This window comes from Rissa tridactyla, chromosome 7 (genome assembly GCF_028500815.1).
Source record: "Rissa tridactyla isolate bRisTri1 chromosome 7, bRisTri1.patW.cur.20221130, whole genome shotgun sequence".
Taxonomy (NCBI): domain Eukaryota; kingdom Metazoa; phylum Chordata; class Aves; order Charadriiformes; family Laridae; genus Rissa; species Rissa tridactyla.
The window spans coordinates 53,230,705-53,255,985 of NC_071472.1; the positions used below are offsets into that span (position 1 = coordinate 53,230,705).

General features: G+C 53.5%; 4 protein-coding genes and 2 non-coding genes across 10 annotated transcripts in view; 5 read left to right on the forward strand and 1 right to left on the reverse strand.

Moving 5' to 3' along the window:
- Positions 1–24: 24 nt before the first annotated feature.
- POLDIP2 (DNA polymerase delta interacting protein 2) lies at positions 25–8,228 on the forward strand. 2 transcript variants are annotated; one of them, XM_054208550.1, is made up of 11 exons: positions 25–235; positions 985–1,066; positions 1,771–1,868; positions 2,686–2,782; positions 3,253–3,328; positions 3,874–3,981; positions 4,213–4,349; positions 5,359–5,385; positions 5,571–5,696; positions 6,104–6,183; positions 7,753–8,228. In XM_054208550.1, the coding sequence occupies exons 1-11, from the start codon at positions 63–65 to the stop codon at positions 7,865–7,867; spliced, it is 1,119 nt and encodes a 372-aa protein (XP_054064525.1). In that variant the 5' UTR covers positions 25–62; the 3' UTR covers positions 7,868–8,228. The 2 variants fall into 2 exon arrangements, with proteins under 2 accessions (XP_054064525.1, XP_054064526.1); XM_054208551.1 differs by lacking the exon at positions 5,359–5,385.
- A 148-nt stretch (positions 8,229–8,376) lies between these two features.
- Positions 8,377–17,627, forward strand: TSR1 (TSR1 ribosome maturation factor). Its single transcript, XM_054208536.1, has 15 exons — positions 8,377–10,594; positions 10,675–10,778; positions 11,084–11,300; positions 11,380–11,514; positions 12,072–12,499; positions 12,789–12,948; positions 13,274–13,440; positions 13,739–13,941; positions 14,988–15,150; positions 15,383–15,493; positions 15,850–15,982; positions 16,404–16,520; positions 16,811–16,951; positions 17,074–17,148; positions 17,244–17,627. The coding sequence occupies exons 1-15, from the start codon at positions 10,495–10,497 to the stop codon at positions 17,420–17,422; spliced, it is 2,433 nt and encodes an 810-aa protein (XP_054064511.1). The 5' UTR covers positions 8,377–10,494; the 3' UTR covers positions 17,423–17,627.
- On the forward strand, positions 14,011–14,103 carry LOC128913222 (small nucleolar RNA SNORD91 family). Its single transcript, XR_008467886.1, has one exon. It is a non-coding gene; the product is annotated as a small nucleolar RNA SNORD91 family (small nucleolar RNA).
- LOC128913223 (small nucleolar RNA SNORD91 family) lies at positions 16,045–16,137 on the forward strand. Its single transcript, XR_008467887.1, has one exon. It is a non-coding gene; the product is annotated as a small nucleolar RNA SNORD91 family (small nucleolar RNA).
- The window catches only part of SMG6 (SMG6 nonsense mediated mRNA decay factor), a 119,739-nt gene continuing 111,931 nt past the window's right edge, over positions 17,474–25,281 (forward strand). For 2 of the 3 annotated variants that reach the window (XM_054208532.1, XM_054208533.1), the window contains exons 1-2: positions 20,449–20,556; positions 21,542–23,303. In XM_054208532.1, coding sequence (XP_054064507.1) covers positions 20,475–20,556; positions 21,542–23,303 — 1,844 coding nt within the window. In that variant the 5' untranslated portion in view covers positions 20,449–20,474. Of the gene's footprint in view, positions 17,567–20,448; positions 20,557–21,541; positions 23,304–25,281 lie in introns of those variants that run through there. The other variant, XM_054208535.1, reaches the window with a different exon arrangement.
- On the reverse strand, positions 17,986–20,400 carry SRR (serine racemase). 2 transcript variants are annotated; one of them, XM_054208552.1, is made up of 7 exons: positions 20,209–20,400; positions 19,695–19,830; positions 19,386–19,489; positions 19,194–19,313; positions 19,009–19,083; positions 18,578–18,787; positions 17,986–18,290 (listed from the first exon to the last, which is right to left on the reverse strand). In XM_054208552.1, exons 1-7 carry the CDS (start codon positions 20,359–20,361, stop codon positions 18,093–18,095), a joined length of 996 nt encoding a protein of 331 aa, XP_054064527.1. In that variant the 5' UTR covers positions 20,362–20,400; the 3' UTR covers positions 17,986–18,092. The 2 variants fall into 2 exon arrangements, with proteins under 2 accessions (XP_054064527.1, XP_054064528.1); XM_054208553.1 differs by lacking the exon at positions 20,209–20,400 and adding an exon at positions 20,003–20,103.

Here is a 25,281-nt window from a genome sequence, read left to right on the forward strand (position 1 = left end):
GGGAAGCGGAGGGGGGCGCGCGGTGCATTGTGGGCTGGCGGCGGGGTCGGCCCGGCCGCGGGATGTCGGGCTGCGCGGCGCGGCGGTACGTGGCGGCGGCGCTGGGCCGGTGTCGGGCCCGCGGGCCGCCGCTCTGGGAACCGACACCCCCCCGCGGGCCGCGGACACTGAGTGTGGGGGCGGCTGCGGCCCTTCCGCCGCTGCTGCTGCCGCCGCGGCGGCACCTCTCGTCGCGGTGAGGCCTGCGGCGGGGGGGGGGCGTGTGGTCGGGGGGGCTGCGCCCGGGGGGGTTTGGGGGTGGTGAGGGCAGGGTTGTGGTGAGGGATAGCAGGTGTCAGGGGGTTGGGGGAGGCAGGTGGTGGTGGGGTGTTTGGGGATGGGGGTGTGGGACCCTGAGGGGGGGGGGTTGGGGGTGGGATGAGGTGAGGGGTTTTGGGGGTGGGATGAAGGGCTCTGAGGGGTGTTTGGGGTGAGGTGAGGGGGTGTTTGGGGGTGGGATGAGGAGAGGGGATTTGAGGGGACGTTTGGGGGTGAGGTGTGGGGCTCTGAGGGGTGTTTGGGGTGAGGTGAGGGGGTGTTTGGGGGTGGGATGAGGGGCTCAGGGGTGTTTGGAAGGGTGTGGGGGTTCTGAAGTGGTGTTTGGGGGGTGTGGGGGTTGGGGGACTGTTGGGTCATTGAGGGAAGGCTGGAAAAGTTGGGGGGCTGTTGAGGTGGCTGGGGCAAGGATGCGGGAGAGGGGGGTTTGGGTTAAAGGGGCACCTGGGCAGGGGTTGTGCAGGGCAGGTGGGAAAGGAGAGACAGGCAAAGGGGTGGGAGGCAGCCTAGCGCATAGTGGGGCTCTTGTGGGGGATGTGTGGTACCTGAGGGAGGTACAAGGTGGGGAGCTGTGCCTGGCCAGTGCCAAGGACTCAGGTGCTGTGTGCCCCCTGGCCCAGAGGCTGATTCAGCTCCTGCACATCCACCAAACTACTTCTCTGCTTCTAGAAACCGTCCAGAGGGCAAAGTGCTGGAGACCGTAGGGGTGTTTGAGGCACCGAAGCAGCACGGCAAATACGAGACGGGACAGGTAAGTGGTTCTGGGGAGCAGAGCTGATCCTGCAGGCTTGTTTCGCAGAGATCGGGTGGCTGAGTGATTTACCCGTAAGGAGGCTGCTGTGCTGTAGAAGGCCAAAAGTTTCACAGTTCAGTGCTCCTTGTCTCTGCTGTGTCTGCAGTTTGTCAGTCATCTGACAGTAGCAAGTTGATAAGAATCTGCAGCATGACACAAATGTTCCTACAATGTCATTTGCTCCGCTGGTTTTATTTCAGGATTTTCTCCCTGTAGGAGCGAAAGAGACAATAACTGAATCTGAGAAATAGCAACTAAACTTGTCACTTTTGTGCGTGTGACTCGCAGATCTGTTTCTGCGTTGCTGAGCGGTCTCTCCCATGCCGGTCTCCTTTCTGCAGTTCTGCCATTCTATTACTTTATTACTGGTTTAGGCGTTCACTTTTATGCAGTAGAGATGACAGGAATTTCTTCTCTCATCCCCGACTGTTTATGTTCCCTCTTTGTTTCTGCGCTGAGTTTGCACAGTGGTGATTCTCCCTGTGTTCCCATCCCACGCATTCATAGTCTTTGTAAATGTTTCTAGTTTTACCTCAGTTAGCAGATTTTTTAAATACTATCAGAAAAGCTGATATTTTTGGCTTTTGGCTTCATGTTTTCGGTTGTATCTAAGTTGATTAAAGCTTGCTGTGCATTCAAATGCAATTATTTGTACCTTTCAGCTATTTCTTCACAGTGTGTTTGGCTATCGAGGAATAGTCCTGTTTCCCTGGCAAGCCAGGCTTTATGATCGAGATGTGGCTTCTCCTGTCACAGAAAAGTAAGGATTTCTACATTTTGTAGCAAGTTTCATGGTTAGGGTAGACAAGTCTTTTTAAGGAGGACAATGGTATGGGTCTCTTGCATGAATGTGAACTAGAAGAGAGGTGCTTAAAGAAGAGAAGTTGCTTGAGTATTAATTTTGTGTTAATTAGAGACAGGATGGAAGTATGAAGGATGAGAGAGTGTGTGTGTGAAGGAAATAAAAACAAAGCAAAACAAAAAACCAACCAGCACACCATTCTCCTGGCATTCTTCGTAATAAAAAACCCCCTTGTGTAGCTTTTTGAGTTAGGTCTAGGCTCCCGTGTTAAAAAAGCAGGCTGCTGCTTCTTTTGTAGATTGCCAGTAAGCTGGATTTTTCAGCTGCCCCTCCAGTTTCAACCTACCAGGCCAAGTTCATCCTTCTTGTGGACTGAGTCACGGTTTGCCTCTCTCCCCTTTTCCACCCATTTTCCCCCTGGCCTGCGTTGGAGGTGTGCCGGGTGATTGTCCATGTGGAGTCAGGAAGGAATGAGGAGTAAGCAGAGAGAGAATCAGAGGGCGGTAGAAATACCCACCCCAAACAGGAGACTGGACTGAACAGGAAGAACTTCCGAGTTGTCCAAAAGCAGAGCTGTTGTGCCCATGACAAAAACCATTGATTTTCATCTCAGCTCATCTGTTGTGCTGTGGGTGGCTGACATGAGTTTCATTTGGATGATTACAGACTGTGAAATGTATTTTTTTAAAAATCATTGTTTGAGTGTGCTTGGTCCTGGTAATGACAGTTTGCTGCCATTCCGTGCTTGAGCTCAGTGCTCTGCTCTTCTTTTCAGAAGCGAGAATGCAGCAGGCCATGGTTCCAAAGAGGTCAAAGGCAAAACGCATACTTACTATCAGGTGCTAATAGATGCCCGGGATTGTCCACATATAGTAAGTAACCAATAATCTTGGTATTGAAACTCAAATATCTTCTCCTATATGAATGCTTCAGATGGATAGGCGCTGAAAGAAAATGGCTTTGATGGCTAACTTGATTGTTTAGAATTTTAGGAGAAATTTGTTCAAGTCATATTTTCCCCGAGAAAGATAATCTGGAATGTCATATGACTGTTTTCTGGGACATGTTTCCCCTTTCCAGCACTCCCTTCCTCATCCTGTTGGCATTCCGACTCTGTTGCACACAGGTCATTATGAATGGGGGCTGCAGCCCTGAAAAAGCTCTGCAGCTGTTTGAGTGGAGAGTTAGTCAAGAGGAGTTAAATGGAGAGATGTTCTGAGGTGAATTGGTTAAATAAAATAAACATTACACACCTTAGAAACCACAATAGTAAACTGAAATGTGGCTGGAAACTGGCCCACAGCAATCCACACAGAAAGATATAAACCCCCCTTTTTCTCAGTCCCAGAGATCACAGACGGAAGCAGTGACGTTCCTGGCAAATCACGATGACAGCAGGGCCCTCTATGCCATACCAGGTGAGTAAAAATACACCTTCAGCCTCTGTGGAGGTATGGACTGTCATGAGGTGAGGTCAGAGGAGTCACTGACAGTCAGCATGTGCCGGTGAAGCGGCAGTACCTACAGGAGATTCCTGTAGTGGATCCGTCTGCGGTTTAGGGCCCTGCTAGAAAGAACAGAGTGACTAAAGCACCTGAAGCCCTTTTGGGTAGATGGAAGTTGGGCAGACTCTGAGCTCTTTGAGACATAGATCCCGTACGCATACTCTGTTGCATATAGGCTATTGTGTTTTATTACCGGGGCAGCTAGATCTCTTCCTGTCCTGTGCATTTCCTGCTCAAAGTCATTTTGTGGCAGCACAGTCACTTTCCAGGCAGCATTTATGAGGGTTATTACTGGCCTGTTTCCTCTGTTCTTGCTTGCAATCATGGTAAGAGCTATGGCTTCTGCTGCCAAAGTCCTTTTCTTAACATCTTAGTAGCGTGATCTATTTCCCTGCCGGGAGACTTCTGAGCTGCTCTTTGATGGGGAAGTTCAATGGCTTTTGGGGTTTCTTTTTCAGGTTTAGATTACGTAAGCCATGAAGATATCCTTCCCTACAGCTCCACTGATCAAGTGCCCATCCAGCATGAGCTCTTTGAGAGGTTCCTCATGTACGACCAAACAAAAGGTAATTTCTGGCTTCAGAGGGAAGTCTTCAGAGCCAGATGCTGGAGGTATTTTATGACAAGTACCCAGAACCCATCATCTTGGATCTGGTGTAAAAATCTTCGTTTGGAGTTTGTTACATTAAAGCCTCCTTCAAATATTTTTTGTAATTATGTGGAAGGAGTTGCTTTGAGGGGAAAGCACTCCAGTTACGGTATGCCTCTCATAAACTCTCATCTTTTGCTCCCCGCAGTTCCACCTTTTGTAGCGAGGGATACGCTGTGTGCATGGCAGGAGAAGAACCACCCCTGGCTAGAGCTCTCCGATGTGCACCGAGAAACCACAGAGAACATCCGCGTCACAGTCATCCCTTTCTATATGGGCATGAGGGTAGGTCTGTGTTGCACGTCGGTGTGTTAGTTTTGTGATTTCTCTAACTGGTGTATTTTTTCTAAGACCAGTTTACTGGCTGAAGGTACCTTCTGCTTACTGGAGAAAGGCCTTTTTAATTGCAGTTTCATTGTTATGTTCAGCAGAATGTGAAACTGTTTTGTCATATATTTTTGGAGAATAGCTCCTGCAACTTGGCTTTTGCTTGTTATTTGTAGGATGGGAAATAAACCTCTACTATTCTTACTAACCTTGCTGTGTTAGTAAGATATTTAGGAAGGCTTGTGAATTGGTCCTTTACTGCCTCAGTCACAGATGGGCGTGTGCATAAGGTGTCACCGAGGCCATCTGTCCTGTAATGACAGACATACCCTGCCCGCTGGTGAGGTGCTGTGGGTGTCTACCCCTGTTTCCTGGCTCTAATGCGGGTTAGAGGGTTTGGCTAAAGCCTTCTGGATTTACCTGACAACCGTGTGCTCTTTATAGTGTAAGAACTTCACGTGGACCATCTGAAATAATGAGGCTCCAATAGACTTCTGAGTGGGAGGGCTGGGAATTACCGCAGCAGTTTGATTTCCGAGTCTGGACAAGCACAGCTTCTGGGGAGCCTGCGCCGTGGCAGGTGGATGTTTTGGTGTGGATTTGCAACTTCTGTGGAGCTCAACTGATGTTTGTCCTAACCTTGTCAGAAAAACAGGTGCCTGAAGGCAAGGAAACGGGTGTTTCTAGATCTGTAGAAAGTGCGTAATTAACATGGAGATCAACCCTCCGTAGTCACAAGATCCTTGCAAATCTCCCACCTCATGATTACATGTCTAGAGCAGAGCCAGTGCCAGGCGGTAACTGATGGACTGCTTCGGAGAGCAGCTGTCTTTGTGCTCATGTGAGTTGTCCGCGTCAATCTGGCATGGAGTGAGAGCCCCTGTGCTTGTGCTGTGCTGACAGCTGAAGAGGTTTTGGCGCTGAGCGTTGAAGGGCAGCTGCTAAAGTCTTTTGTTTCTCTTGACAGGAAGCCCAGAATTCCCATGTCTACTGGGTAAGTGCCTTTTGTTTCACGAAGCAGCTAAAGGGAAGGAGTTTATTTGCCGTGGCATCATTGTTGTGTGATAAGCTCTGAGGGAGAGTAGCCCTTGCCTGGCAACTGTTTCCCAGTATCGGCTATGGGTTATCAACTGCTTGCAGCTGATTCCAGTTCTTGATAACAGTCTTTCTTCTGTCCAGTGGCGCTACTGTATTCGCCTGGAGAACCTTGACAGCGAAGTGGTACAACTCCGAGAACGGCACTGGAGGATATTTAGCTTGTCTGGCACCTTGGAAACGGTCAGGGGCCGCGGCGTTGTAGGAAGGGTAAGTATCCTGTGGTTTCTTTTGGGAAGCGCAGCCCTTTGCTGGAGTCCTCTTGCTTGAATTGATTTGCCTGGAAATAGCTTAGTGGCGGTAGAAATAGATGGAATAGGAAGCTGGCAATGAAGAAAATCACGTGAGCTTTTTGTTTGTTGTTAGTACGTGTGAACTGAAACTTCACACTGAGTATTAGAGAATGATCCTAAATGACTGGTAATGGGAAAACCAGAATAGTACGTGATTCTGGCACTACTCACCGAGCGAGTTGTTTGCTATGTAACTGGTAGCGATGCTCAGCTGTGGATCGCTCTGTTTTTCTTCTTGCTGTATAAATTCTCAGTTGATGCCTGTCTGTGGAGAAACGTTAAGATCCGTTGCTGATGCAGAGTGCTCTCTTCTTGTCTTCTCAGGAGCCAGTTTTATCCAAAGAACAGCCGGCATTTCAGTACAGCAGTCACGTCTCCCTGCAGGCATCCAGTGGTCACATGTGGTAAGAAGCAGTTATTACTGCAGTAGTGGTTTAGATATAGGACCCCACAGCGCTGAGCTGGGACGCAGTTTGCAGTCTGGAGTTATGGCTGAAAAGTGGGTGGAAGTGGACTGGACCGGACATAATTGATAGTTAACATTTTTATGAGCTTCTCTATAGCAGTATCCCAGTTAGTGCTAAGAAGATCTGTTGATTCTCTGCACCGAGAGAGGTTCCAGGCTAATTTATCCTCTTCCTCTGGTCAGTGCTAGACTGGATTTGGAAAGACACAAAGCACTTCTCTGTCATCTTCTGCTGTACTCAGGTGCAAGTCCTTGGTGCAAGAGGCAAGGCTTCATGCTGGTGTTTCCCTAGGCAGCAGGGATGTGTAGACAGATATCCTCTCTCTTTGGAGAGGACTTGGCTTTGATTCTGTCCCCGAGTAAAGCTTTGCAGTTCTGTGTCCGTAAGGAATTGGTGCATGGGGTTGTTCCCAGATAAGGCCTTCAGTCTAAGTGGTGTTCGGGGTCCTGTCCTCTGTAAGTGCAGGTAGGAAAGTGCTCAGCTGAGTTGTTCTTTTCCTGTGCTTCAGGGTTAAAGCAGATTCCCTCTGGGGAAACACCATTTCAGGTGGATTAGCACATTTAGTGTCTCCTGTCTGTGGACAAGAAATGCACAGCCACCTCTTGCCTTGTGTATGACAGGTCTCTCTGGCTTGCGTTTTTTAAGTAGATCTGTTTCAGAGTTAAGCTGCCTTGGACCTGCCTTTGAGTTGGGAAAAGCAAGAGAGTAGGTCTTTGCCTATTGGATACGCCCTTGTTTGCCACGTTAAGCATTTTGAATTGCCTGAGTGCATGCCCTGGGGAGTAAAACCAGATTGTTTAGTAGTTTTTCCCTCTCTGCCATGCATCCTGAAGAAAAGGAGACAAAGGTTCTGCAGCTTGGCTTGACTTCTCGTGTTTGATTGCATCCCCTCCTTCATGAGAACCTGTTAGTTTATCTCCATGATCCTCTTGCCCATGTCATGTTCTGCTGTACTGTCATCTGTAGTTCAGGGCAACAAACAAATTCTTTGTTTGTACAAGGACAGGCAGATTCAGTTCTGAAATGCCCTTTCTGAAATGCAAAGCAGAAGCTATTCCAAACTATATCTGTGAAGGGATTTCATATTGTTGCAGGCTTCATACCCAGTGGAGTTTCTGCCAAGAAATACGAATCTGAATTTACGTGTAATCAGTGTGTAAAAATAGCTCAGATGGTTGTCTCCTGTGGGGTGGGAGTTAGGTAAACACTGCCACAGATGCGTGGAGTGCGCTTACCTCCTGGAGGCTCCAATTATGACATCTTTGTTCAGGAAATGTATATTAGAGATGTGATGTAAACTGCCGAGGAGTCTTCCAATAAATGAGTCATCTTGGCAAGCAGATGTCCTTGCTGCTGAACCGATGTACTGCTGCTGGACCGGCTTAGCAAATGCAGCCACAGAGTCCCTGCGCAGGATATGGAAGAGCTCATGACTTGCCTTCTTGCTGATGATTCCTAGCTGTGTTTGTCCCTGGCCTCAGTGTGATCTCTGCCGTTATTTTGCAGGGGTACTTTTCGATTTGAGAGGCCTGATGGTTCCCACTTTGATGTCCGAATCCCACCCTTTTCTCTGGAAAGCAACAAAGACGAGAAGACCCCCCCCTCCGGCCTTCACTGGTAGAGCAGACCGAGTGCCGAGACCCACAGAGACCTGTGTGTGTTGTAGATCTTTGCCTCCCCATTATGCTGCAGCCAAGAACACGGAGCTTTTAAACATTTTAAACCATTTTCTGTTTTAACTGTTGTCTAACGGGGAGGCTTTTTTGAACTTCAATACTGGCTCTCTCAGGCTGCTTGTAAACATAAGCTGTGTTACAGTTAACCCTCCCCTTTGTGGCACCTGCTGGGGTTGGAGCTGGGGAACGTAGATCTGTGGTGCCGCAGAAGACTTGGCCCCCTCAGCAGGCCTGGACCCTTTCCAATGTGTTGTGAATTCTCTGCAATGTGAGGTTTCTCTAATAAACTGGCCCTTCCAGTTGCAACCAGTCTTCCTTTATAAACCAAGGCCTAGGCTTTGCATCCAGCCTGCCCTGGCTTGTTGCTTCCCCCTCGCCCATGGGCAAAGCGGAGCCGGCCGAGACTTCTTGTCGCTTCAGGAGGCAGCAGTGAGGTGTTTTAGGGAGCAGGAACAGGAGCTCGGCCTTCCTGCAATGCAGCTGCTTTCTGGGATGTAGCCAGCACGTGGCGGAACAGCCTGTGAGCTCCAATCCTCATTGCACAGCTCGTTTAGGCTGTGCGCTGGAGCGATGCGAAGCCCGTTTTCTCGGAGAAAAGAGCTCAGAGCGGGGAAGGTGGATCGGCAGGTGACTCTGAGCAGGCTGCCGTGGCGTCTTGTGCGTGTAGAGCACCGGGCAGTACGTTGTGATCTTATAGGAGAGCTGAAGGGGGCCCTCCCCGTGCAAGGTCTTGCCTCGCTGCAGGGATGTGCATCCCAGCTGCTGGAGGGTACTTCCTCGCTCGTGCTGTGGCTGCAACCATATTTCCTTGGTAGTTTCTGCTTTGGCGGGAAGAGCTTGTTTTAACCTGCAGTGCTGTTGGCCACAGTGAGGTAGTGCTTGGCTTTCTGCTCCTGCTTGCGTGGCGGATTGGGATGGGTTTTTTTGGTAGTCTGTGCGGAGAGTCCTGCAGAACCACGCATGTCAGTGAAACAGCTGTAAGCTTATGATGTATGGATTTGGGGGAATTTTGCTTTTACATGCGAAGGACCCAGTCCATACTGCAAAATCAGGCATTAGCTCTTTTTACAAGCCGGAGCAGCCCTCGGCAGCTCTGAGGATTGCAGAGATCTGGAGAGACATCGGCCCCCTTGGCGGTAGGACCCTTCTGGCTGCGTTTCCAGACTTCTGGGTGACTTGCAGGGGCAGAGGTAGTTGGCTTTGTGATAGCAACCCTAGGCAGAAAGTTTCAAACCTTGCTCCTTTCCCTAGTCTTGCTTAAATGACAAGGTATAACTAACTGACGGGACCGTTGTTTTTCTTGATTTAGAAGTATCCTAGTTATCTCCTCTTCCCCCGAGTCCTCTCTGAGCAGCCTCTTCACGTTTGACTGCGCAAGGCAGTGCTGTGGCAGCACTATGGGCTGTCTCAGCCTTTGGAAACGACAGTGGGAGAGACTCATGCTGTCCTGCAGCCAGAAGATACCAGCATAAAGAGACTTAATTATTCTGCTTTAACAGTGTTCTCTGTCACCAGTCTCTTAATTTTGTCTTCCTTCATGTCAGGTAGGACATGCGATCTACTTTGCTCTTAGAGTTTGAGAGGCTTAGACAGCCAGCCTGCTTTTAGGGGTAGAAAAGGATCTGTAAAGGACAGCCCACAGTAACAACCCCACGTTGCTGCTGTCATACCGATTTCTTCTCAGGAGGAAAAGTGGGGGGGGTGACTCCTCGAGTTCAGAGGACGCAGGGTCCTGCAGGAACTTGCTTTTCCCCTCCCATGCAGTTGCTTAATCCAGATGAGAGTAGCAGCTGCCCTGCCTCACTCTTGCGTTACCCACTTTAGCTTTACTGGCAATTGCAACACCGCTGTAAATGTTTAACCCTGTTGCTCGCCTGCCCGTCTTGCTGGGGTGCTGTGGACCTAACGTTTCTAGTAACAAGCAGAGAGAGTTATTTTCCTGAGTGACTGCGTGGGCCTGGGGGCAGGGGTGTGTGACGTGATGCGCCACCGGGCAGGGTACGGCTGGGCCCAGGAACAGCCGTTCTGGGCTGGATAATGATTGGCGAGAACCGAGGTGACCAGCGCTGCCAGTAACAAACGGGGCTGGAATGTTTCTGCTCCATCAGTCTTTGTGGAGGCCAGGGGCAGAAGGGGGGCCCCGTACCGGGCTCGGGGCTGGCCTTTGCTCAACTGCTGCTTCCCACAAGGCTGTTTCCAGAGCCCTCTCTCCGCGGGCGGGCTGCCTTCCTCTCTTGTGTAAATACCTGTACAAAGAACCAATTAATAAAGCGCTGAAGGAACGACTGGTCGCTCCTGCCTCTCATTGCCCACCCCGCCGCGGCGCTCCCTGCACCCAACCTCCCTCCCTGCACCGGCCCCGGGGCTCGCCCCGGCCCCGCAGCGCAGCTCTCCCGCCCTCCCCGGGGGCCGGGCCCGCCGCTCCTCCCTCTGGGCGGGTAAGTTGGCCCTGGGCTCCGCCATCCCCTCCCCTAAGGCCGCCATCTTAGCTTGTGCGTGGCCTTGCGTGCGTAGCCGCGCCGGAAGTGACGCGCCGGAAGCGCTGAGGAGGCAGCGGCGGCGAGGAGGCAGCATGGTGGCGGCGGGCGCCCACCGGCCCGGGCCGCTGAAGCAGCAGAACAAAGCGCACAAGGGCGGGAAGCACAGCGGGGCGTCGCAGCGCCGTGCTGGAGGTGAGGCGGGACGGGCCTCGCCGCCTTCCCCCGCGCCGGCCCTGCGCGCCGCGGCCCGCCTGACCGCTCTCTCCCCGCAGGCCGCCTCTCCGTCAAGGCCCAGCCCCGCCGGCGGCTCCGCGACCTCAGCAGGGTGGACCGGCGGCACCAGGCGCTGCAGCTCCGCCGGCAGCGCAAGGAGGCGGTGAGGGCTCTGGGGGAGCCGGGATGGTTCGGGTGTTTGCGAGGGGGGAGCGGGAATGGGACCGGTGCGGGTCTCGGTGTGGGTGCGTGTCTGCGAGGACGAACCATTTTGGGTCTTTGCGGGGGGAGTCAGGAGCCGGGCCAGGGAGAAGAAGGGCTGCCTGGGTCTTTTCAGTCTGGGGCAAGCGGAACGTTACTGGGCTGAGTGGGTTCGGGTTGAGCTGCGGAGGGATCTAGTCTTGATCTGGTGGGCGGGATAGGAGCTGGGTTGGGACTGGGGCTCACGTTCTGGAGTTGTGCCTGCAGGTGCTGGCAGAGAAGCGGAGCTTGGGAAGCAGGGATGGGCCCCCGCACCTCGTGGTTCTGGTGCCGCTGCACAGCAGGGCTGCAGCCCACAACACCCTCCGCTTGCTACAGAGCCAGGACTCAGCGGTTGTCCGCGTGGGTGAGGGGAGAGCTGGTGGCTTTGCACTCCTCTGTCCCCGACTCAAGCAGCGCTGGCGCTTCGTGACAGCACAGGCAGGTGAGGAAATGCCATTGTCGGTGTGGTTCTTGGCTCTGTACCCCTGGCAGCCTCAGTAATGGAGGTGTTTTGTGTGCAGGGGACCTTCATGCTGTCTTAGACCTAGCAAAGGTCGCTGACTCCCTCCTGTTCATCCTGGATCCTGCAGATGGCTGGGACAGCGCAGGGGAGTACTGCCTCTCCTGCCTCTTCGCACAGGGGCTCCCCAGTTACGGTGAGCGAGTGAGAAACATTAAGGGCTTTTAGTGGGACATAGGTCAAGGGGGTGCTTGATGGAGATTTGCTGTTGCAGTAATCAAAAACTCTATATGTTAATAGGTGATCATAGGTCTTTGACTGCTCTGTTTCTGAGCATAGATCAGTTGGGCGAATGCCATTGTCATGCTCCCTTGTTATTACCCTGGTAGGGGAGTGTTGGGGATAAAAGGAGTGTTCTAGGGTTTAGACCTCTGTGTGCGTGGTGGTGCTTAGCGTTGTAATGGTCATTCAGGTGAGCAGAGCAAAGGGATTCGGATACTTTCCTGCTAAGTTCCGTTCCTGGGTCCTTATCTCCATAGTGTCATTTCGTCTCAAAATCTTATCTCTAAAGACAGGTTTTTGTGTCCCAATTGTTCTTTCGAATGAGTGAAACTGCCTTTGTAACTTGTGGCGTGAATCTATTGTTCGGTTATTTGGGTTGCTGATATCTGAGTTTGTGTTAATGCTTGGTAAAAGGTGTATAGGAAGGTTTACCATCTGATCCTGAACTCTGTTCTATGCGCTGCCTGGTAGCTCTTGCTGTCCCAGGGGGTACTGACTTGCCATCTAAGAAGCGGATAGATGCCAGGAAGAAACTGGCCAAAGCCATTGAGAAGCGCTTTCCGGAGGCCAAACTCTTCCCCCTGAACACGGAGCAGGAGTCCTCGCTGCTGCTGAGGCACCTCGCCACCCAGAAGCAGCGGCATCTCGCTTTTCGGGACAGACGGGCTCACCTGCTCGCCTACGCTGCTGAGTTTGTACCCGGTCAGGAGAGCGACCTGGTTGGGACCTTGAAAGTGTCTGGCTTTGTCCGGGGACAGACCCTCGACGTGAACAGCCTGGTGCATATTGTGGGGCATGGAGACTTCCAGATGAGCCAGGTGGATGCCCCCCCCGACCCCCTCTCCTTGAACCCCCGAGTGGTTAAAGGACAGAAGAGGAGTCAGGACATGGAGATACAGGTGTGTGGGAGGTCAGGGCTTTGCTGGTCCCGATAGAACACAATGTTTCTAAACTTTCCTCAGGAAAATACAACTGGGTGTACATGCTCAAGGGGGGATAAAGGGGGTTTTATCAATAGAGCTAGTAGGGCTGTGTTCTGCCACTGAGCTGAGATTCCTTGTACGTGGCATGTAACGAATGTTATGTTACAGCATAATGAATGCGATACTGAAAGGAGTTTCACTTCAGACTGTTTGCTAGCTTGAGTTAGGTGCGTTTACAGCTGGAAACTCGGCTCTTGCCCTTCAGGATGACTCTGTAAATGGTACCGATGACATGGAGGAAGACGTTAAGGTCCTGATGAAGGCAGATCCAAACAAGCAGGAGTCTTTGCAGTCAGAAGTGGTTCCTGATCCTATGGAAGGGGAGCAGACGTGGCCTACCGAAGAAGAACTGCAAGAGGCAGAGGGTGAGTAGCAGCAATACTTCTGTACCTTTTCCTCATCCCTGTTAAGAGGGTTGTTAGAAACCCTCTGTCACCGGGATGGCTGTGAAGAAATATGCTAGTTGGGAGCCCAGGACTTCCATTCCTAGTCCCATCACCTGAGTAGTGGGTTGAGTGGTTTGCCTGGCAGTTAGCAGGGTTACATTTTAGCTGCCTTTGCTGGACCCCCACAAATTCTGTGCTGGAAAACCGATTCTGGTCTAGAGCTGATCTTGGCACTCCTGGTATAAATGTTGCTGATGGAAAGGAGAATTGTTCCTGTATTAACTCTTGGTGGGAAATCCTACAGCTTCTCTGAAGGCAAACAGGAAGGTGGTAAAGGTCCCCAAAGGCACATCCAAATACCAGGCTGCCTGGATTGTGGATGATGAAGAGGAGGGCAGTCAAGAAGATGATGATGATGGAGATGAAGATGATGACGTCGATGATGATATGATGGAAGAGGCAGTTTCCCAGGTGATTCCAAGAGCTCATACTGCAGGTGACCTCCATGGTGTTATTGCATATCTCAGGGCAATCCTGTCCTCCTGGCTTGCTCCATGCAAGGGCACAACAAAGAGCCAGGACTCGCCTGGATTTCCATTGTTAAATCTCTATCATGTTGCTTCTTTGGCCTGTTAGGTACCGAAATGAGGCACTGTGGTGTAACTCGGCTCATGATTCACACAGTGCGAGTGCACGGAGGGTTTGCAGTGCTGCATGGACATCGACAGAGCACGTGTGCTCACAGCCTCTGTGTTGTCCTCTGTGGCAGGAGGGGGAAAGCAGCGAGGAGGGAGAGGAACACGCAGAGGAGGAATGTGAGACCATGACTGTTTCCGAGTGCTTGCGGGATGACCAGTACGATGAGAAGATGGAGGAAGATGAAGAGATGCTGGAGAGATACAAACAGGAGAGAATGGATGAAATGTTTCCGGATGAGGTGGACACGCCACGTGATGTACCTGCAAGAGTCCGGTAAGAAACAGGATGCTTTGCTGGGAGAGGTGCTGGAAGGTGCCCTTCTGTCTAGTTTGGTGAGATAGGACAGGAAGCCTATGATGTCTTAGCCATGGTGTCTGAACCTGGCTGAAGGACTCTTCTGAAGACACATCTTTAGGCTCTGAGGCTTCCAGGGTGTAATAAACAGCCAGATCCCTTAAACAGAAATGGCACTTACTTTATTATAGGGACAAAGTCAGTAAAGCAAAAGCACAGCGCTGGGTGCATGACTCAAGTCAGAGGCACACCAGCTAATACTTCACCCACCTCTTATATACATTCAATATTGCATACGTATTCACTATTTCAGGCAGAGTAATTGTTTATGATGATTGATTATCATTAGTCCCTTTTCTCTTCTATTTGTGCGTTTCCTTCTGGCAATTGTTTCTGAGGATCGATGATCTTCAGTTCCCTTTTCCCATGCACCTGTTTCCTTCTGGTAGGATCAGCTCCCTTTTCCCATGCATCTGTTTCCTTATGGTAGGATCGATTATCATCAACTCCCTTCTCCTATGCATCTGTTTCCTTCTGTTAATCATTTGTGGGGTCTTTTGGAGAAGTTCTCTTTTGTTTCTCTCGGATGTTTTTCTTCATAGCTGCTGTTAGTTGTTATCTTTGAGGTTTCTCATGTTTCCTAATTTACTACAGGTTAGTTATCTTTATAAGTCCAATATTTATAGCCTTGTTATTATGGCGAAAGCCAACAATACCTTCACTATTTTTCACAAGGGGAAGAACTATCTGGGGGGCAGTGGATGTCCTGGGCAGCTCCGGGTGGCAAGGAGAGCTGGGTCCTGACCCGGGAGAGGGAGGAGGGTGGTAGAGCCCTGATGCAAGGTTTTTTGGGGACTTGGCTGTTGTTTCTAGTTCTCTTTGCCCTAAGATCTTTTCTGAGAGCTAACGTTTGCTTTGCTCCCTTTGCCCTCTCTGAAGGCCTGAGTCCCTGTGGACCACAGAAGGTGCTGAACACACACCTCGATTGGTGAAGTAGTTTGTCTTTTCTGTTATCTGTCCTTTAGGTTCCAGAAGTACAGGGGGCTGAAGAGCTTCCGGACTTCTCCATGGGACCCCAAAGAGAATCTCCCAAGGGATTATGCCAGGATTTTCCAGTTCCAGAACTTCTCCCAAACCAGAAAGCGCCTCTTCCGGCAAATAGAGAAAGAAGAGACTGAAGGAGCCTCGGTAGCGCCCTCTTCTCTTGTTGATCTCTTCCCCTACTGTGTTCCCTTGCTCCTAGTAGGAAAGACTTGTCAGGGAGGTGGCGGGGTGGATCTTTTCGGCCAGCTGGTTCTTAGCGTGAAGACATGAGTTCAGATAAAATTGTTCTCCTGGATTCCCTCTCTAACCCAGGCACATGTTACTTCTGACACTTTCCTGTTGAGAGAAATATTTATAACCGATCCTCTCCTGGCAGGTTGGCTGGTACGTTACACTTCATGTCTGCAATGTCCCTGTCTCAGTGATGGAGAGCTTCAAAGAAGGGAAGCCCCTAGTCCTGTTCTCGCTGCTTCCCCATGAACAAAAGGTGACTAAGTATGGCCCTGCTGATATTTTGTAGGTGTGCAGCTCCTTGTCTGATTCCCTCAGGCTGTGTGGGTTGGAAGGGTTCTGGCTGCAGAGGGTTTGGGCTGAAATCTCCCCACGTTGCTCGCATTTCAAAGTAGGACCTTCCCTTTGGTCAGAGCAGGCTGAAGCTGCCAGGGGTGTTCAGGCTAGAGTGTCTGAGCCTGGATGAGGTGTCTGCACTGGTGATCAGCAGTCTTCAGGGAAGCCATCGTCAAGGGCTTTGTCCCTGCTGCCGTGTCCTGCTGCTTTCTGCTCTGGGCACCATTTGCCAGCCCTGCTGTCGGCCAGCCCCTCACAGTGCTGCCTCTCTTGCAGATGTCCGTGTTGAATTTCCTGGTGCGGCGGCATCCAAGCAACAGTGAGCCAGTGAGGGCAAAGGAGGAGCTCATCTTTCACTGTGGGTTCAGGCGCTTCCGAGCATCCCCCCTGTTCTCCCAGCACACCTCAGGTTTGTGGGGGACCGGTGGGGTGGGCACAGGTGTGCCGGGAGGTTGGGCTGGGGTTTCTAGGGCAGGAAGCCTGTGATGTCTTAGCCGTGGTGTCTGAACCTGGCTGAAGGACTCTTCTGAAGACTTATTCCTAGGCTCTGAGGCTTCCGGGGGAGGCACTAAATAGTTGGGAGTGGAAGGGCTTGGGCAAGGTGGCTCACTGGTCCAGGCAAGGCGGTGGCAGGTTCCACACAGTGATCTGGTAGCTCAGAGGATCACTGTCATTCCCAGATAGTCCGTGCCAGCAGAGGAGGGGTGTTTGTCACCTGTTTTCCTAAAGCGCAAGAGCCTGTTTGCCAGGGAAGAATGGGGTCAATGGGGTTTTCCAGGGCTCCAAGGACTGCTGTTGGTCTGAACCTGATCATTGCTGTTCTGTCCTAGCTGATAAGCACAAGCTGGAGCGTTTCCTGCGCCTGGATGCTGCCCTGGTGGTGACCGTTTACGCTCCCATCACTTTCCCTCCTGCCTCAGTGCTTCTTTTTAAACAGAGAAGTAACGGTAAGTTGGTATGTGCTGAGGAGGTAGTGTCTGGGAAACAAAACATTAGCAAGCCTTCCCTATACCGCACTTACAAGTGCATCTGTCTACAAAGTATGACTTGAAAAAGCTGTCCCCGTCATGCTGTTTGAGAAGATTAATGCATTTCCATCCCCAATATCACCTTTGTCCCTGCTGTGGGACTACTCTGGGCCTGCAACCCTTTGGGGAAGGGGGTTGTGGTGGGGCAGGAGGTGATGGAGACACCTTCTGTGTCGCTGCCCCAGCGCATTAGTGACTCTGCCTTGCAGGAATGCACGACCTCATTGCCACGGGTTCTCTGCTTTCTGTGGACCCGGACAGAATCGTCATCAAGCGGCTAGTGCTCAGTGGCCACCCCTTCAAGATCTTTAGCAAGACGGCTGTCGTGCGATACATGTTCTTTAACAGAGGTACAGCCTGTCTCTGTGGTGGGAGGAGGGGATGCGGAAGCAGAACTCCTGCCCTTGGGAGAGTGGTTGTGTTGGTGCAGCAAAGCCTGATTCTTACGTGCCTTTTGTGTTTTGCTCTCCAGAGGATGTGATGTGGTTTAAGCCAGTGGAGCTGAGGACAAAGTGGGGTCGTAGAGGACACATCAAGGAGCCATTAGGTAGATTTGGTTCTTTTATCTCTTGTCATGCTGGGCAGGATGTGGTCCTCCTGGGCAGAAGAGACAGCTAATGGCCTCTTCTGCTTTCTGCCTAGGGACCCATGGTCACATGAAGTGTCACTTTGATGGACAGCTAAAGTCCCAGGACACGGTGCTGCTGAACCTCTACAAGCGTGTTTTTCCTAAATGGACTTTTGACCCCCATGTTCCGGAGCCCGTGCCGTGGGTGAGGAGCGAGAGTGTGCTGCCGGTGCAGGAGGTGGAAATGGATTAAGTCTCCAGCGTGGCTAATGCAGTTTGTGTCTTAGCTCCCCGGATGCTGTTCTCAGCCCGTGCACAGCGAGGACAGCACTGATGTCTCGGACGTATTACTGCTGGGGTCTGTACAGGAGCAGCTGTCTCACCAGCTGCTGCTCAGGTACCAGCTACAGCTATTTATCTTAATGGAAAAGGTTTTAAAAAAAACATCTAAGTGCCTGTGTCTTGGTGGTGGCCGGCTGTGGAGGCCAAATGGGGAGGCTGTGTGCACCCCTTCTCATGTGAACCCACTGGGGCTGGTGTTTTTCCCTCGAGCCCTGCCATAGTGGTGGGGATTTTGCTGTCTCAAGGACAGGAGTTTGCTGGAAGTTATTGGTGACGCTGAGAAAGAAAGGCGAAGTAGCAGCTGGGGAGAGTGACTGAGCACAGCTCACTGGAGGCCTGTCCCGTAGGAGGGTGGCTGGGGAGGGGAGAACAAGCAGCGCTTTGCTTCCAGGCCCCCCCAGTAGCAACCCTTTGCTTTGGAACCAAGTGGCTCTGTGCTGTAGAAACCAACGCCAGCTTCCCTTATCCCTTCCACAAAAACTTTCAAACATTTGGGGTTGTTCATCTGTTTTTAGTAGTGCACAAACCAGACTGTAAAAATTCAGAGTGAGGTTTCCGCCACTTGAGACGTGGCTCCGTTCTCATTCTGCTTTCCCAGGGAGGTCTGTGAGCCAGGTCAGGGAGCTCAGGTCCACGTTTCCCCCGCACAGCACGATGCAAACGTTCTCCACGTCCCGGGGGACTGCCTGGAACCGCTCCGAGAGCACGGCCGCCACTCCCACACCCGCTGTTGGCTCGATCAGCAGCTTCATCCTTTCCCACACCAGCCGCGTTGCTCGCTGTCGGGACAGAGCAGCAGCTGTCATCCCAGCAGCAAGTACAGGCTGCTCCAGGGCTGCGGAGGGCACTGCGTGCGCACAGCTCTCTGCAGCGCTCTGGGAAGGGAGAGCAGAGCTTCCGCCAGCCCTTTCCAGCTGGAAACAGTGTGGGTGTCGCACAGCTGTGGTGGTGCGCAGGGGCTTGTGCTGCCCTGGGAGAGCGGAGGGGTGAGAGCGGAGGGGCAGAGCGTGGATGGAGGCAGCTGCCTGCTGGCAGCGACCGTGAGAAGGGAGCCGGGAGCGTTTACCTTGATTTCTTCCTCCGAGACTGTCAGGACGTCATCAACCAAATCCCTGATGATGGGCCACGTGTTTGGTCCGATGCTGGTTTTAACTGCATCTGCGATGGTGTCCGGCGGGTGAAGGTTGGGGGTCAGTTCCCCTCTTACCTTGGACTGGTAACAGTCGTCTGCATTGCACGGCTCGGCAGCGAACACTTTCACGTCTGGTCTCAAAGCCTGCGCAGAGCAGGAGGAGCCGTTTGGTTTAAATTAGTGCGTGCCTGTCCGCTGTTGCTGCGTGTGCAGGGGGCTAATTACACCATGCTGCTGCCCTGCAGACCCCAGGCACCCGGAGATTTCTCTCCGTTTCTAAAGAGAAAAGCTGCTGCCTGTCTCTGGGAGGCCTGCCCTTCCCGGGGGAGATGCAGCCATCGCTTCCCGGATAAGCTGTTGCCTACCTTGACGGCAACTGCTATTCCTGCAATCATTCCTCCTCCTCCGACGGGAACCACCACTGCGTTTACCTCAGGTGCCTGTGCAGAAAGGAAGCCTGAGTGCTTCTGGCACCTCGGGTACCCCCTTTTTGCTGTGCCCCCGCCTGCGAGGAGCAGAGCCCCAAGTTGGGGCCAGGCTGTATGTTTACCTGCTCCAGGACCTCCAGGGCGATGGTGCCTTGCCCCGCGATCACCGCCGGCTCCTGGTTGGGGTGCACCATGACTCCTCCTGTCTCCTGGACTATGCGAGCTGCTGTCTCGGCTCTGGACTAAGGGAAAGAGTGCAGATGGTGTCTCAGTCTGGCTGGGCCCTGTCGCTGGCTGATCTCGATGCGCCTTACCTTGTCACTGGGCTCACAGGGCACCAGCGTGGCACCGTAGGCACGGATGGCATCTTGCTTACAGCGCGGGGCTGTCCGGGGCACCACGACGTAGGCAGGAATCCCTGTATGGCAAAAGAGGAGGCAAATCCAACAGCCAAAAAGCCGCAAGCAGCCAATGCTCAGGTGAGGGACACCCCTGCTTATCTCCATGGGGACAGAGCTGGGCAGCTGGAGCTGCCTCTGCCCAGGAACCAGCTCTGCAGTTACCCCTGTGCCTGCTGCCCGGCTGCTCTCTGGGACGGAGTCAGAGCTTGGGGTACGCGTTACCTTCTTCCTGAGCTGCACAAGCGAGCGCCTGGCCGTGATTTCCACTGCTGTGCGTCACGACAGCCCGGGGCAGCCCCTTTCCAGTCTGCTGGCTTTCCTCGACCAGGCTCCTGACCGCATTGAGGGCGCCACGGATCTGGAAGGAGAGAGCAACACCCTCAGTGCCGCTGCCTGGGAGCCGTGCTGGGCTCTGTGGACAGGTAGGGAATATCACAGAATCATCATGGAATGGTTTGGTTTGGAAGGGACCTTGAAGACCACCCAGGGCCACCCCCCACCAGCCCAGGTTGCTCCAAGCCCCGTCCAACCTGGCCTTGAACCCCTCCAGGGATGGAGCAGCCACAGCTTCTCTGGGCAACCTGGGCCAGCGCCTCACCACCCTCCAAGGGTGGCAAAAGCCATGTCTGCAGCGAGGGCTGGTGGGTGCTGGCGGAAGGCGAGTTTCTCATTTGCAAGAAGCGCCCTTTGCCCCAGGGGGTGGGGGGGGGCGTTCAGTGCCACCGTCCCCGCGCACCTTGAAGGAGCCGGTCCTCTGGAAGAGCTCGCACTTGAAGAGCAGCCTCCGGCCGGCCAGGCCATCCAGGCCCCGGCTGGTGAGCAGCGGCGTGCGGTACAGCCGCCCGCCCAGCCGCCGCTCCGCCGCCCGCACCTCGCCCAGCGCCGCCATGTGCGCGGCCCTGCGCGGCCGGGCCAACGCGCACGCGCGCCGCGGCCCGTGTTGGTATGTTTTTGGCCCTGCGCGGCCGCCGTCCGCCCGTCCCGCCCCGCGGCGCAGGGAAGATGGCGGAGGGGCTGGAGCGCGTCCGCGTCTCGGCCGCCGAGCTGCGGGACATGGTGGCGGCTCAGGCCCGCGCCGGGAGGGGTGAGGGGGTAGCGGGGAGCGGCGAGGCGGTGGTGGGAGCTGGGGGCCGAGGGGGGGTGCTGCTGGTGCTTGGTCCTTTCTCCCCAACTCCCCTCGGCGGCACCTGCCCGGGGGCGGGCCGGGCCCCCCGGCGGGGGCCGCCGCGTCGCCCCGGACACGGTTGTCGCCGGGGTGAGAGCACACAAACACGGGGAACAGGGGTCGCCCGGGGAGGGCAGAGGCGGCTGGCGCGGCTTTGCCCCGGAGTCGGGTCGGTCTCTGCCCCCTCCCCGAGACCCCCTTGCCGCCGGCGGGACCCGGCCCCGGGTCGCGGTGGCCTCCTTGGGTGGTGCGGGCCGGGGCGAGGGACTGACGGGAGGGTAAAGTTGGGGAAATACAGCGTGTAACAGCCCGGCTTGGTGAAATATCTAATTATGTATCGCCCAGGCTGTGCTTTCTGACGAGTTTTTGCGTAAATCCAGTTACAGAAAGGAGCAGAGAAACGTTATTGGGTTGTAAGCAAGGGGGAAAAAACGCATTGTTGACTTAAAATGGCCTGTTGGTAGAGCAGGGGGCTGTCGGGGAAGGCTCCTCCCGCACCAAGAGCGGGCAGGCAGCCGCTGCTGAAACCTGTAACGCTAAAACTTTTCGTCTGGTACTTGCATCAGAGTGTTCAAGTCGCGCGTTGTGCTTTCTCTGTCACTTTCTCCGCTTGCTGGCTCTTTGAGGCAAAACGGTTGCGGGATGTATTTTGGAAGTGAGTCAGGCCAAGGATTTGAGCAGCTTTGTTATACTTTCTCATTTCCTACTTGTGCTCTGTCATTTCCTGTAAAGCCGGTCAGAGAATTTCAGATCTGTTCTCTTGGACCTGCCCTGAGGGTACTAGGCTTTTTGCCCTTACTTGACATTTCTCCTTGAATATTTGATGTGATTTTTTTTTTTTTTTTTTTTTTTTTTGTCGCTGGCTGGTTTGTGGTGTAATTTTCTTCTCTCCCTTTTTCCCCAGAAAACATGAAAGAAGCGAAGGAGCCGAGGCATCGCAAAGACAACAGACGCCCAGACCTGGAGATTTACAAGCCTGGCCTCTCCCGGCTGAGGAGCAAACTCGTGCCACCAAAGCATGAGGCCTCAGAGAAGGAGAGGAGCAGAGCTGAGGAGGAGAGTGCCAGCGACAAGGGCCCTTCGCGAGGAGAGACTCCGGTCGTGGAGGATTTCAGCAAAGGTGACAGCTCTAAGCAGAATGGTCCTTCGCAGGAAAATGAAGAGATGGAGACTAAAGGTGGTCTTCAGAGCCAGGAGAACTTGTCCAAGCAGCCCGCTCCAGATGAGTGGTGTCCCAAGACCACCAGGAAAACCAAGAAGCCGGACCAGCAGATCTACCAACCTGGGAAACGCCTGCATTCAGCTGCTAAAGAACCGGCCCTACGGTCAGCTACCGAGGAAGTCACCAGTAAGATGGAGCAGCTGAAAGTCGAGAGAGATGAAAAGACTGAGAAAGGCGCTGGAAAAGACAATAACAGGAAAATCAAATCAAGCAAGGAGGATAGAGAGGGAAGCCAGGCAGGGGAAGGAATGAAAGCCTCAAGGGGAGAAAAAGGAAGAAGACTAGAGCGAAGCGACAGGATAAGGAGAACAGGCGATGAGGTGATGCAGGGGAAGCTGGGCTCTACCAAACGCTACTCCCGCTCTGACAAGCGGCGGAGCCGATACCGCACCTGCAGCACAAGCTCAGCTGGAAGCAACAACAGCGTAGACGGAGCCCCACTCGTGGACGGGGTGGAGAGGCGGCAGGAGCGTGCCAGAGAAAGAATACGTCCTAGGAAGCAGCTCTCTGCATCTTCCACTGACTCCTTGGATGATGACAGAATTGATGAGGCAGAAGCATACGTCTCCGGCAGGAATTCAGACAAGAAAACGCGTTCAGAGCAGAGTCGAGCTTCTAGGAGTGAGAGTGAATGGAGCAGCAATGGCAGGGAAGTCAAGGGGCTGTTTCGAGTCACGTTTGACAGCAAGACTATGAACAGAGATGTCAGTCTGACAGATACAGATAAAAAAAAGCCCTTGAAGACGTTTGTTAGTTGCAATGACTCAGAGACTTCGGAGGCGAGGAGCCAGAGCAGAGAGCCCCAAGGGAGGGGCCGTGGGATTCTGTTCCTGCCTGCCAACACAGACCTCTCTGCCAGCACCGCGGGCTCCCCCGAACCCAGTCACCCTGGGCCCAGACTCCTGCTCGGCGGGGCTGGGAGTAAAGGCCCCCGAAGCAGGGGCCGAGGTGGCACTGCTCGCAGGCTGTGGGACCCGAACAACCCAGACCAAAAACCCGCCCTGAAGAGCCAGACCTCTCAGCTTCATTTCTTAGACACGGACGATGAAGTGAGCCCCACCTCCTGGGGGGAAGCCCGCCAGGCCCAGACGTCCTACTATAAGTTCCAAAATTCCGACAACCCTTACTATTACCCTCGAGCCTCCGGTCAAGGTCCCCAGTATCCTTACGGTGGGTACTCCCTGCAGTATCCTATGGGTCCAAGCAACGGTGTGTACCCGGGAGCCTATTACCCTGGGTACCCCGGCCAGGCGGGGCAGTACTTGTGCGGCCCACTCCCCCCGACTCCTCTGAGTCCTGAAATGGAGCAACAGATGCGGAACATGCAGCAGCAGGAGCTCGGCAAACTCCTCCGCGAGGCTGGGAACCAGGAGCAGCAGCTTAGCAATCTGCTTTCCAGAGACCGCATCAGCCCGGAGGGGCTGGAGAAGATGGCCCAGCTGAGGTTTGTGGCTGGGCTGTAGAGGGGTGTGTGACCAAGTTATTTCCAGGGTGAACTGCCACCAGAACTGTTCTCCGGAGAATGGTGTCTCCTTGGGGATCTGGTATACTGGAGGCGTCGATGTCTCGGAGACTGGGAGATGGGGCAGTGGCTCGCTAGCTTTTGATGTGCTGGGACTGTTTGTCATGTACCAATGGTGTGTGGGTATTGGAAGGAAACTGTGGGTGGAGATATCATTTGCCTGGGCTGGCAGCTAAGCCAGGGCTTCTTGTGGTTGTGGAATGCCTTGCCTGCGTTGCAGGGACGTGAGGGAGCAGGATGAGCACCCGCTGCAGCGCTTGGGTCGTTCTTGCTCTTGCTGGAGCCGGTCTCTCTCAGTTACAGTGCTCTCATGTGCTTTCAGTATTTGCTGGCGGACTTCTGCTTTCTTACCTGTCCTCCGTTATCTGCTGTCTGATTTGCATTGCGGGCTTCAGGGGCGGCGACTGTCGGCTTGTGCTTGTGAAGTGTTGCATGAGTTCCTGTGTAACAGTGCCAGCGCCTTTCAAGTGCCGGGTAGTTTTGCTCTTGACGCCACTCGATGCTGTGACATGTGGCGGTCCAGGGGGAGTAGCCTGGTGAAGCCAGTGAGAGGGAAGTGACGCTGGTGCTCTGGAGGGTAGTTAACATGGCTGTAGCAAGTTTCTACTTGGCATCTTTCACATTTACTTGTGACCTCCGTGTCTCTGGGGCTTCTCCGAAGACTTATTTTCAGAGCTGACTGGAAACAAATCTAGCAGGTGAGCTCATTTTGGGGCTTGTTCTGTGTTTTGGGGACTTGAGCTATAGACCACAGGGTGGGATGTGTCTGTGCTTGAAGCAGCGCTGGAGGTTTTAGGTCTTTCCCAAGGTGTCGAGATCACCCAGAGCTGTTGTCCGGAGGGAGAGGAAGGACTGTGCAGTGCCCTGAGCGCATAGGCAGGGTTGGCCCCGTCCCTGCGAGCGGCGTCCGTCCGTCTCAGTGCATCTCCTGCCTGCGCGTGCTGCCAGCCAGTGGAGCCGTGTTGAGGCTCTTGGATGCAAGTGCTGCTTATCGGATGTCCATCTGCAGAAACATCTGCTTCTCTTGGTTGGTGTTTGTGCAAGCGTGCGTGTGGGGTTTGGGGACTCCGTGGAGTCGGGCAGCTCGACCATGCTCTGCGCTTTGCACAGGAGCCTGCCAGCATCGTTCTCGTATTCGCTCAGGTTCTTCCAGGCATTGCCATCTGGCTTCACTCCAGGCTTTACCATCTACGCTGTTGTACTGTTTTCTGTAGTGTTGAAAGCATTGCAAGGGATAAGGCTGCCAAGGTAGTAACAGCTGAGGATCCCCTTTACCGTAAACTCCACATATCGCGGTGCTGTTTCTAGCCTGCAACTATTTTATTAAATTTGGGGGAGGAATTCCGCTCCAGCATCCGGGCAAGGCTGTAGGTGGCTGGCGAGGGGAATGTGATTTCTGGAACTCCGAGGTTTTATTTCCTTCAGGTGTGACATTCCCAGCACTCATTAATTTTTGTGGAATCAGGGTCTCTGTTTCTGCTGTTTAGTTTGGTTGGATGGAAGGGAGGTGGGGATCATGTTAATGGCAAGACCTCTCCCGCCCCTCTGGTTCTCCAAGTGTTTGTTCCTGGCCTGTAGCAGCCAGACTCTGTGCTCAGAAGGAGCAGAGCCTGGCAGTGCACGCTTTCTCTGGTTTAGTATCAGGAGGCACTGGTGCCTTGCTGTTCTCAGTGGCAGAGCTGTAGCAGAGCTCCTTGCTCTTTGCCAGACCCTGATCCGTTCTGATGTGTACGTACAAGGGAGATGGTACTTTCAGATTTGCCCTCTTGGAGCCGGAAGAGTGTTTGATTGCAAGAGCTCCCATCTCCCTCTGGGACGTGTGTGGAAGCATCGATTTGCCGTAGCGTACTAGCGGGCTGAGCTGCTGACGTCTCGTGCGCGCTGGATGAGAGGCAGCAGG